This window comes from Aulostomus chinensis, chromosome 18 (genome assembly GCF_037954235.1).
Source record: "Aulostomus chinensis isolate RoL2024-O1b breed Wild chromosome 18, RoL_Achi_v1.0, whole genome shotgun sequence".
NCBI classification, from domain to species: domain Eukaryota; kingdom Metazoa; phylum Chordata; class Actinopteri; order Syngnathiformes; family Aulostomidae; genus Aulostomus; species Aulostomus chinensis.
Window position 1 is genome coordinate 2,815,555 of NC_141337.1, and position 12,152 is coordinate 2,827,706.

The following is a 12,152-nucleotide window of genomic DNA, read 5'->3' on the forward strand; positions in this document are numbered from 1 at the left end:
ACGCGTCACTCGGTCACACGACATAGAAGATCAACTCAGCACAGGCCTGTATTTTCTAAGCCGTATTACACGTCCGGCTCCTAGTTCATATATGCCTCAATGACCTCAGGTTTGCAAAAACTGCAAAGCACATGACTGTCTTCATGTTTACATATAATATTGATGTGACATTTTCAAAATGACTCACTCCAGAACGCCAGCCTCTAGTCTTGCAGGACTGAAGTGGAAAACACCACAAACCTGCAGCAACAACAAGCTCACAGAAAGGCCAGCACGCAGGAACCAAAACTCCAGAGACACTTAAGAACACCAAGTGCTGATGTTAGTAAAGGTGACTAAACCCCGGATGTCACCCTCCAAATCCAAGCTCCTAATTCATGTTCAGGTTTCATGTGGTCCCTCTGATAGTCTTTTCAGCGCTCACCCTTTTGAGGGTCATCAGATGGTGGCTGGTGGCGAAGTAGGTTCTGAAAACAGGAAATGCCAGGCTGATAAAGCTGCTCGAGCCATAAACACACACACACACACAACCCCACACACACACACACACACACACACACACACGCACGCCCGCGTGCACCGTGACATTTCAGATCTCATCGCTGTGAATCTGGGAGCATAACCAAGTGAACCGACCGAATCCAAGCCGGGCTAATTCATCTCCCTGTCTTTCACTATCTCTGAGAGCACTCATGGCATTTTCAAACTTTTCAGCCACAAAAATCCTCTCCTCCGCCTGTTTTGCCATTTGAAATGATTCATGTTAACGATTCCACACGTTTGTCTTTTGTCTAAATGGCCTCAAAAATCAGTCCCATCAGGCAGCCTTTGAAAATCAGTCACATCAGACCCCTCCTGAGATTATCTCTCTCTAATGAAGTCATCTGAGTCACAGAGGCTCATTCCAGTCTCTGAATGGCCAATCAAAAGCAGTAGTGAGACTTTCTCTGCTCCAGCAGATGCCAAGATGGGGGCAACAGAGTAATGGACAGAGGACGGAAGAAGATGAAAAGAGGAAGACAAGAGAGGACAACGCAACCGTAAGCAGCCAAACCAAGCACATCTTCAAACATTTAAATGCTCAACCACATAACAAATACATTAGGATAATAAGATAGAAAGAAAGGCAAGGAAAACAAAAAAAAACGAGTCCATCAAATATGACGGGTGAGGAAAAACTGTCTGTCAGGACATCACTGCTTCCTTTTTCCTCAGAGGAAGCAAAGAAACGAGGAAGACAGACGTCAAAACAAATCAGGCTGCTGTCACTGAAACTTTAGATAGACAAGATGGACTTGTCTCGGAGAAGTAACAGCATGCAAAATGCTACTGAGTCCTGCAGCTCATGTGTGCCTCCACCTTTGACCACCAAAACCTCGGTTCAGCCTGGAGTCCAAGTGGACACGAGTGAAGCTGTCAGTGTATCAGCAACGTCTCTGGCAAATATGGAGAAATTCCATGAAGGCAGGAAGTTAAAAAGGGGGGGAGGGCTGTTATCTTGACCTTTGACCTTTAATTTGAATCTTTTTGGGGTCATTTCTGACTCCCAGAGGATGTTTGTGGCAAATGTAGACAAATCCCCTCAACGTGTTTTGGAGATAACGAGGGTAACCCAGGACTGGGACCTTAACTGGCTCCGGTCCACAGCTGTCGCCGGCGTGGGGGAGCAAAGGATGTCCACACACAAATACCTCCACGTATCGATGATAAGACCATGGAACATCCTTTCATCCATCAAGATTTACCTTTTAAAGAGCAACTTTCTCTTAAAATACACAGTATATCCACACTTTCTGAGCAGGGTGAAGCTGAAGAGACCCTGGGCTCCATCTTGTGCCTGGCACACAGCAGCGCATCGCAGGTGTCATTGCTCGTTTCTGACCGCGCTGCTTCCACGTTGCTACGACAGCAAATGTACTGGTGCAAAGTGGTTTTATTTGAACTTGAAGAAGAGACAAGAGGTTTTTTTTTTAAGTGTTCTTATCTTGAGGCAAACCTCTGGAGCCAAGTCTTCTCCCGCCATTTCAAGGGTGCCAGTAAGATGCTCCAACACTTTTACGCCGTCACACACAGGGACGCGCAGCCGCACAAATGCGCCAAGGATGTGCAACACAATTCATGTGAACATCACGTCTGCTTCACCTGATGGAGCTGCGGTGGATTCCTGCTGGTCCCGCCGGTCGTGCGCCCCCCAACCCCCAGGATGTATGATTACTGAGTGATTATATTAAGAGAGATGCTGTGTGCATGTACATATGAGTTACAACAACATTGACTCAGTGACGATTAAAATTTGAAGTGCAACCTGAGGGGCAGCTGATTAGCTTTGCCACCGGCATGGCACGTGTTGTCATTTGATTTAGCGAAGCCACAATTTCTAGCTACACTGCTGCTGTGCAAAAATCACACACAGTTGCATGGATGCACGACACACTGTAGTCACGTGGTCAGGCCCCCCAGGCGGGTAGCAAGAGACGTCCTCGTAGCTTTTGTCTGCAATACCTTCTTCACTCGTGGTGCCTTCAGGAATGGATTTTTTTGTTGTTGTTGCTGTTTTTAAGGGTACCAGTATTTGTCATTTTTTTATTCTACTCTACAATTTAATTTCGATTCCTATGAACAAGTAAGCAAGAAAGGTGCAAAATGAAGATGCAGTAAAAAAGAAAGCCAGATTCAGTCAAGAGTCAAGATGTGTGGGCCATCAAAAGGAAGGCAGCCGGAGGAGAAACATAAATAAAACACAATCATTAACCAGCTCTGCTACTCTTAATAAGGAGCTCCCAGAGACCAGGGGGGAGACATAAGTGGAGGCAGCCACAGGGTTGCTGCGGCAACTGAAATTAGAACCTGTGATAACAAGAGATTTGAGAATGTGTGGGATGACCCAGGTGAGAGACGGAGAGAGAAAGAGAGAGAGAAAATAAGAGAGCAAGAGAATTCATGGGCAGAACCACAGTTGCCTCCATTCCGCTGAGCGCCACTTGTGCTGCCAAGACAAATAAAAACGCGAGAATCGTTTTCTTTTCAAATCTTTGAAACGGCACAGCAGCAGCTAATTCAGGGTCATTCAGTGACATAACTGAAATGTCACAATCTTAAATTTTAAAAGCACATTTGCATATCGCAGCAGGATCTTTAGTGCCGCGTTAAAATTAAAGTCAAGTCGAAGGTATTTAATATTTAAAAAAAACAACACTGATTACTTAACCGTTTAGTTCAGTGAGTCTCTGATGGTTTCTCAATGCCAACACCGTAGAAATAAATAAAAAGGAGCTCAGTAATCCTGCCCCTGACTAAGAGCATGGAAAACAGCGGCAGAAAATTAGGGGGGGAAAAAAAAACACATAGACGATGGTTTTCGCAACAGCGTAATAATTTGAAAGCACCCATCCCACCACAGCTGAGAGACATGCATTAAACCGTGAACAGCTCCCCAGCACCTTCCTGGGTCTCCTTGGATGTTGCCAAGAGACGGATGATACCAACTGGAGGCTGGCAGTTTATAAGGTCTCAGCGTTAAGACCTAAAATGTCAATATTGGGCCCAAGGGAAGGAATAATTAAGGCGTAAAGATCTAAAAGGCTTGTAACATATGGCCGGCCAGCTGTCACATCTGTCTGTTCATATTCACGCTGGTGACAACGAGGCTGATAGTAAAGCAGCAAGTATGTAATGGTGGAGCATTAAATGTCAGCTGACTGAGCTGCAACTCAAGGTTCGCACGAGCGACGGGGAAAATAAAACAATACACATCACTCCCAGTTGGCCTGTTTAAAAAAAATCTACTGTCTGTGCTTCTACTTCCCACATCCCCAGAGCTCAGGGTTATGGGACGCAACATTGAGAACAAGCACAGGGGCGCACGATTTAAAGTCCAGCAGAAAAGATGATTGAGATTTTATACCAAAATCCAGTGGGTTTTTTTTTCAGGTTGTCCATGTGACTCCTCAGATGAAGGCCTTCCTTCTAATTTGGCACTCGTGTTCGCTGCGACTCAAGGATGAACTGAAGCGACTTTGGTGGTCAAATGTCGCCGTCACCGCATTTGGAAGCGTGATGAGTGCCGTTATTAACACGATATCTTAAGGGAAACTTTTGAGAGAATTTCTTCTGATTCGGGACTGAGAGATGAACTGAAAACATGGAAGGTCACGATGAGCATCACACAGCATTTCAAGAACGTAAAATCCATTGTTGTGTCCTACACTAGAAACTGGGTTGTCCATCAGTAGCTTCCATGTTCAGTGACTGAGGGACTCCACATCAGTGCCAAGGATCAGGACTGGACCGGCTACACAGGACACACCTTTCTATTGCATTTTTGCATCCTATATGAATATTTGAGTGTAAAATAAATTGTTTTTCATCTAAAAAGGTAAAAAAAAAATTGTGGGAGTTTTTTTTGTTTTTTTTGTCAATACTTTATATAGCAATTGCCCAAGAATCAAAATCCGTACCTGCAACTACATCTAGGCTGGACTACCTACAGATGAGAAATGTAATGTTGTTGGTCGACAAAGACACAGATGTCTCTGGGAGTAACGCTCGTGGCTTCCTCAACAAACTTGGCTCCCACTTGTTTTTGTTTTTACTAGCGACCACAATCTAACCGTAACCAGCAGTTTTAATCACCTAAACGGTGAAATGGAAATGGAAAAAAAAAAAAAAAAAAACAAAAACCCAAGAACAACTGAAATCCTTCTTCTTCAGTAGCCAAGCTGCAGCTGGAGAGCCTGTTTTGTCCATGAGTTGGAGGACCTGCAGGTTGTGCGTCTCACCGGCTCAAACACTCCAGGATTTCTGCACAGTTGAAGCAGGAACACTACAGCCGTCAGTTTAATGCAGTCTGGACGTTGCCTCTTGTTGCATTCATCCATTGGTTGCTTCTATGACAGCCACAGGCTATTTCTAATTCTGCAATAATTTATCCACAAAAGACACACGGGAAGCAAATCCATCCAACTGCAGTCTGTGTGGACTTAGTGGACTTAGTGGACTCGAGGTCTGGGCTCAGTGTTTCTGCTGAGCTTTTACACCTCTTGTCTGCTCTCTGACAGAGTCTAGATATGTGGCGGTTCCTGAGGAGGGATTTCACTGCGTCTCGAGTTTGTCCTTGGTTCATTTTGTTTTTTAGAACAAGGAAGTAAAGGCTATCAGGTGACAACATCCATCCACACAGCCAATTAACTGGATTTCAGGGTCAGTTCTTGTAAAGGGAAGTCGAAGTCCTCACAGTACTCACAACTGACTTGAGGTCCACATATTTCATGCATCTCAGTACAGTTTCTTCCTCTTTTTTTTTTAAGTTTAAAAACCCCCAGTCTCACCTGTCAAAATTAAATGAAACCAAAAGCTCAACGCTATGCAGCAGCTGGCAGCACTGACTGACAAGTCAGGTGGGCGTCATGGTCTGCTCGGGCGAGCAGATCCGGCTCCACTGACTGATCTGAAGTGGCTTCAATTAAGTGGAGCAGCCAGGTGTGAGGGAGGGGACTGAGGGGGGGGGGCGGCCCCAGACAAGCCTCCTTTTTGATGAGTGGGGTCCTCTGACAGGTCCTCTAACGCCCCAACAACTCCAACCTTTCTCCATCTCCTCTTAGCTAATTACTAAGTATCCATGCAGACACTTGTCACCGCCATCATGGCAAATTGGCTGTAAGTGCAGAGTCAGAGACCGACTTCCATTTTGCAGCGGATTTGGATATTATCAGCCCATCATACAGACGCTGGAGTAGGGAACACTTCTGAAGCAGCGAGGCCAAACCAGACGTAGTTCAAGCAACAGATACTGATGATTTTATCAGCCGATATTTGTACCAGTATCAGCAGCTTGACTGCTGACATGAAAGCTCTCCACACCAATATTTTCCATGTAAATTAAATAATCAGTCTGTTGTAAATGCACTGCCATGAGATTGCTCACCTGGATCGTGTTTAAAATGAACTGTACTATGGCAATAATACTCTCAGTTTGAAAGAGTTTTTTCTGGGGGGGAAAAAAAAACCCCACAAAAAAAAAAAACATCATTTATTGTAGCGTGAAGAAAAACACAAATGTGTTCCAACTCTCTGAGGGTCCCTGGACAAGCTGTGTGCCCTACCCCTTCATCTGGACAAATACACTCATAAATGTGAGCTCTCATCAAAAATTAATTCATTTCATATGTCCTACTTAAAAAAAAAAAAAAAATCCCAAAACAAAGTGCTTGCACAAATAAGATCCTGTGACGCACATGAAATTCTACGCTCCTCAACCCAAGGACGAGGGCGTGATTGACCCTGAGACCGACAGTGCGGTGAACAAAAATTCATGAAAATTCAGCCGACTTGCGGGCTGCAGCAAATGCCTCATTTAGAGAGCTTGTAAAAATGTGAAGTTCTTTACTTGTCAAATTTATAATACTGGAAAACGTTAAATCCTAATTCCGTGTTGTTTCAAATATTGTACCGTTGCACCAAAGAAACTCTATTTCTTTTCTCCCTTTTTCAAGCTTAATGGAATTTTAACTGTGTGATACAAAACAAAAGATGATTTTTGAGTTCTTGCTTTGTCGTGAAAATCATTGACGGTGAAATAAAATATGACAGGATGAGATATAGCAGGATACTGTTCACATGAACACGACGATTAAGCAATAAATACGACAAATTCAGCACAGTGAATTACATCGTTTTGCATAAGCACTGAGTACTTTTGATATATTAAGTACCTTTTGACAACAGTACCTGTGTATTTCTGCTTAATATTTAGAGAATATCCATATTGCATTGTTTCGCTCCCAAATATCGATATTTGTTTCTGCTCCTAAAATCCGGTAACTGTCAGGCTGTGGTAATGAGGAGAGAAAATACAGCAGTCTATCGGTTGAAGTACTTGAAGTTGCTGGAAAGTGTCTGAGAGACTGAGAGGTCAAGCCAACTGTCCATCGAGGGACAACCAAGATGGTCTCCTAGTCGATGTTATTGTAGTGGCACATGAGATTGTTGGGCGTCACGGTGGAGCAGTGGTCCTCACTGTGGCCCCCCAGCAAGGAGGTTGTGGGTGGAGCCTCGGCTGCAGCACGGGGTCTTTCTGGGTGAGTCTCCATGTTCTCCCTGTTCCTGCTGGGTTCTCTCTGGTACTCCAGCTTCCTCCACAGTCCAAAGACATCAAGAGGGACCAGGTTAATCCAGACTCTAAATTGACCGTAGGCGTGGCTGGGAGAGCCAATGGTTGTCTGTCTCTATGTGTTGGCCCTGCCATGGACTGGTGACCCCTCCAGGGTGAACCCCGCCTCTCACATGAAGGCTGCACACCGATCTTGATTTTGTTTGTCTAGAAGGGCGACGTCGTGAATCGAGTGACCTTCTGACCCACAGGCGGGCCTGGGGGCATTCAAATACTAGCGATTACGACTGACACCGAATCAAACGCATGAGCTGCCAACAGCCTCAACACATGACACAGGATACACAATGGAGTCCCGCACAAACACGAGTCAAAAGTTCTCATCATTTCCAGCGTTGAAACTATTCTGAGTTCTCTGAGAGGAGAAATCAAGCAGGAAAACCAATATCACAGGCACTGCCTCAGATACATCCACACATCATATTCATGTTGATTTAGCTAGATGCTCCGTCTATCTGTATGATAATGTAAAATGAAGGTGATAAAAATATCCTCAGCACTTCCCAACAAATCCTACACACAGATTTAATTTCCAAAGGGTATGTGCGGCGATGCTGATGCTAGAAAAGTCTGCCAGGTGAAATGTTAGTTTCACTTTGAACATGCGGGAGTAAATCCCACTCCGAACATGTGGGAATGGGGAGAATCGATTGGAACTGTGGAATTCCTCCTATCCGCTCTAAACCTAAATGAATCCTTTATTGTAAATGTGATGAAACAGCAGACAAGCCTACCTGCACACAGCGGCTGGCTAATATCAGTGATGCACCGATCATTTCTTCCTCTTAGCCAACACAAACAACGCGTCTTATGGCCTTAAGCCGAACACGCCGTGTTATTTTACATCCAGCTTTTGTTCTCGTTCCCTTGCTTACCTAATTAACATGGAAACATTTTCTGGTGAGGCATGAAACGCACAGGCCCACATGGTTTCCCCTGAAGGAAATATTTTATTGTTTTTTTGTTTTTTTTTGGCCTCTCATGTAAGCACATCCTCCATGCCTCCGCCCTCATTTCCCCCTCCTAAAAACCCTTCCTCCTTTCTTCCTCTTCAGTCTTTTATTAGAACTGGCTGCAATTTTCATTGTTAAATCACATCTGAATATGACTTGAAAACTTGTGAAACGTCTTACCCAGCTACCATTTATGTGATCAAGTGTCTCCAGCATCCTCGTGCTGCTTGGTATTCCCCTGCAGGTAGCCTTCAGATCTTCTGTCACCTTCACTCTTTTTGAAGGTGTGTGTTTTCTATTCAAACCAACTAACTTATTTGTCATTCCAGACCACCCATTTCCTCTCACGGCGCAGCCATGGGAGAATAGATATCTGTTTCTCAAAAAGCAAAAACAGATCTTGCTGAACTACATCTTGGTAACTCATTATTTCCCACGTTTCTCAGCACGCCCGACTGACAGTCAGTTATCACGATTCTCTTTATAATCAAAAAGAAGATTGAAGATTAGCTTCAGTCCAAAACACTTCAAGGCTCCAGAACTCCCCTTCTAAAAATATACTTGCCGTTTTATGATATTGGTATGGACCAGCAACCCTCTAACCCCCCCCGATCCTCACCTAGATCAAAGTCCTGCACACATCTGTTCCACTTGCTGCTGCCGTGACTCACCAGCTGGACTCCGTCAGGTCTCTCTGTCTGTAGGTGAGTCGGTGCTGCATGTCTGTCCGCAGCCTCTTGGCAAGCTGCAAAACAGCAAACAGCAGACAGAATCAACAAGGCTGGAGATAGGAGTGCCAGAGTGGGTGTGAGCCGGTACCTTATCATATTCTTGCAAGAGACTCGCTGTCAAGTTTGTGTGCACATCTGTTATGAAGGAGACTTGAATGTTACTATTTTGGCGATGGAGTGTGTGAGACCAGATATTACAAATGTTTAGAGAAGACTATAGTATCCAGCGAGGGAGAACAACGGAGGACAGGGACCCTCCTTAAGTAATTATACCCAGCTTTAAAGCACTAATCCAAACACAAACTGTATCTGGACCGGATCCAAACAGCCAACTAAGCCACAGGTGTAAACAGAGCCGTGAAGGGATGCTATCTCACCCCCGCAATTCAAACAAGACCACTTTTACATTAAGAAGGCTTCCTTAACACTTCCTGGGTGTACGTATATATGATATAGATGTCTCTGGATATACTACAAACTGCATGTTAATGTGATGGTTAAAAGGGCCACAGAGATCCTCATAACTATACAAGTGTCTGATAGAACAGACCCATGGTGGCACTCAGCCGGAGCTTGGAGCTGCACTCTGGCAGCTTCATTAACACCATTTAAGCCTGATTCTCTTTCACTACCACCTCCACCTTAATAAACATGACTAAGGATATTCATTCACTGGGGGTTGGATGAAAAGTCAGCAGCTGTATTGAAGGAACACGGCCACATTTTAGGAATTACATTTATTAGCCTTTTTTTTTTTTTAGGGAACAAAGAAAGGGACAGATCCCCTTCTCCTCTCTCTGGTGCATGCATCGGCTTCCAAAACCTGCAGTTCTTCCTCTGTGTATATTCCAGTGCAAATGGATCAGGATCAGGGTCTTGTTTTGTCCAGCATTAATCCTCCTCATCCTCCCTTACAATGTCAGCAGTGATTAGTGGTAGCAGTCGCTTTCCTAGTTGTCAACAAACGCTTGGTTTTGTTGGCCAAAGTTACGACTGAGTTTGTTATGAACTCTGGAAAAAAAGAAGAAAAAAAAAACACAACTCGCCATTTTATTCCCACAGCGAATGTCAAGCACAACCTTTGCTCTATTCATTTAGAGTCAAGTTTACTTGATGTAATGCAACAGACGCCCGCTAATATTTGATGACTTTTGATACAGTTTGCTGTGTCACCCCACCGCTAGCATTCACAGCAGCTAAGCTAACTAGCGGTCGCCTGTCTGGTGGGGGTCTGGAGCGCTGTAATGCACCAGAGAGGAGAGAGGGGGGATCCATCTGTTTGTCTGGTTCCAAAAAGTGATGGCTAATAATTGTATTTCCCTTCAACAGGCTTGGTTTAAAGGCTTGTTCCTTTAAACCAGCAGCGTGATGCTCTTTGGGCTCATAATACAGCCACTCCATAAAGACGCCGTCCATTTAGCACATGGATCCTTGAACGAGCTGTCTGATTTAAATCAACTCTCTTTTTATAGCGCGGCTCATTATGTATAAAGCTGCATTTTAAAATGGGCATAACGACTTGAAACTACAGCAATAGCTACAAAATGTGAGTCACCAGTTGCCTCAGAAGTGAAATAAATTCTGACACTAACTAAAACACTGACTTACATTTGGCACGGACAAACAGAGCAAAGAATATGCTACTTTCTACACTTAGTATTCACGGCCAGGATCCAAACTATCTGTGGGCTTTTACCTCAGAGAGAGAGACGGGATGATCTACATGAATGAATGAAATATCTTAAGACACGCATGTTTACATGAACATACCAAGGAAATGTCAATCAGATGCAAAATACAGAAGATGAGCCCTGAAACAAATGTCAAAAAGGTAGCTGGGGGTGTGTGATGTGTGCGTGGGTGCAGAGCCATTTGATCAATAGCTACCCTGAAAAGAATATGTGATCATCCTCACCGACTCAACGACGCAGGCGTGCGCCCCAGTCTTGACAACAGAATACACATGACCCAGATCAATAGGCTCCACTTCAAAAATCAAGTGCGAGCGTCCTGCTCAGCACCGTTTCAGCACAATTAATGAAGAGTTCTGCTGCCTTCTCCGTCATACTTGGCGGTCAAATCGAGACGGCATCTTCAGTAAACCTTTTATCGTGGTCACTGTCAGAGTCTTTTACTCTAACAAGTAACAGGCCAGAAGCTGAACGCAGTCATGTTGGTGATGAGCTGCCTGGGCCACAGCTGAGCAGGTATCTGAAATAATTCAATACATTCACGCCACCTGACTCAGTTAAGCGCCTGACACATGTTGCCTGTCTGCATTCACGGGAATCTTCTCTGTTTACTGCATGCAGCACAGTGTTGTGCATTGTGTGGGAATGGGGGCTGGATTGAATCGGATTATGTTCATGTACGTTTCCATCATCCAGTCCAGTGACTACAGCCAGTATACCGACACCAAGGATTGGATCAGCACTTGCTTAAACATAATCGATAGATTCATTCAAATGGCAGGCATCAAAAACCAAATTGTCTGAAGTTCCAGACGGACTCAAGAGTGGTCAAAATCAGCGGCCACGCTGCCACGCCGCCACGCCGCCACGCCCGATGTGAAAAGATGCTTTTCTGCCCCCAGGTTGACCGGGTTCATACTCCAGACACATTCTACCTCTCCACAAAGCTTTGTGAGATTCTTACATAGAAATTTCTTTTTTTGTGTAACTCTGCTGGAAAAAAAGAAAGAAAGAACCCAACACACATGAAAGAATAACCTTCCTGGTGGAGGTAACAATCATGTGTTGCAGGAATCAGATCATTTAGACTCGTGGGTTAAAAAATACTATTAATCAGTTCAAAAGAACGAGGTTTTAAAAAGATCTCTCTCCTTGTAACAAAGTGGTTTGCTGCGTTTGTTTCACAGCGACGGAAGAGTTCTTGAACCAGATGATTGTACTCATCAAGATGGTTTCTCGACCACGAAATCACAGGAACCCACACAGACCAGCCGATCAGCCCTCTCCATCTTTGTGGTTCAGCCTCTATTTCCTCCGGACCAAAAACCGGAGGCTGTACTCTCCCTTGTGCTGAATTTTACTTGGAATGGCTGAAACTATGCTGCACCTCCAAAAAGCCCAATCAAAGCCTGGTGTTTTCAGCTGTACCTTTTTTGCAGTGTCTATTATTTTCCTGACGTTTCCTGACCGGTCAGCTGTGTGATCCTGGGTTTTTGGCCACAGGAAATGAGGTATGACCTTGAGATTGTTACAACTCCATCAACAGTTTGGATAAGTAGAATGGAACCTGGCCTCCGTGCCCTTCCTGTCCTCTCCATCGTGAGACGTT

General features: G+C 44.5%; 1 protein-coding gene across 1 annotated transcript in view; it reads right to left on the reverse strand.

Moving 5' to 3' along the window:
* spop (speckle type BTB/POZ protein) overlaps positions 1-12,152 on the reverse strand; it is a 94,795-nt gene that overhangs the window by 63,516 nt on the left and 19,127 nt on the right. The window contains exon 2 of the mRNA XM_086185781.1: positions 8,793-8,866. Within this exon, the coding sequence (XP_086041907.1) occupies positions 8,793-8,842 (50 nt within the window). The 5' untranslated portion in view covers positions 8,843-8,866. The remainder of the gene's footprint in view (positions 1-8,792; positions 8,867-12,152) is intronic.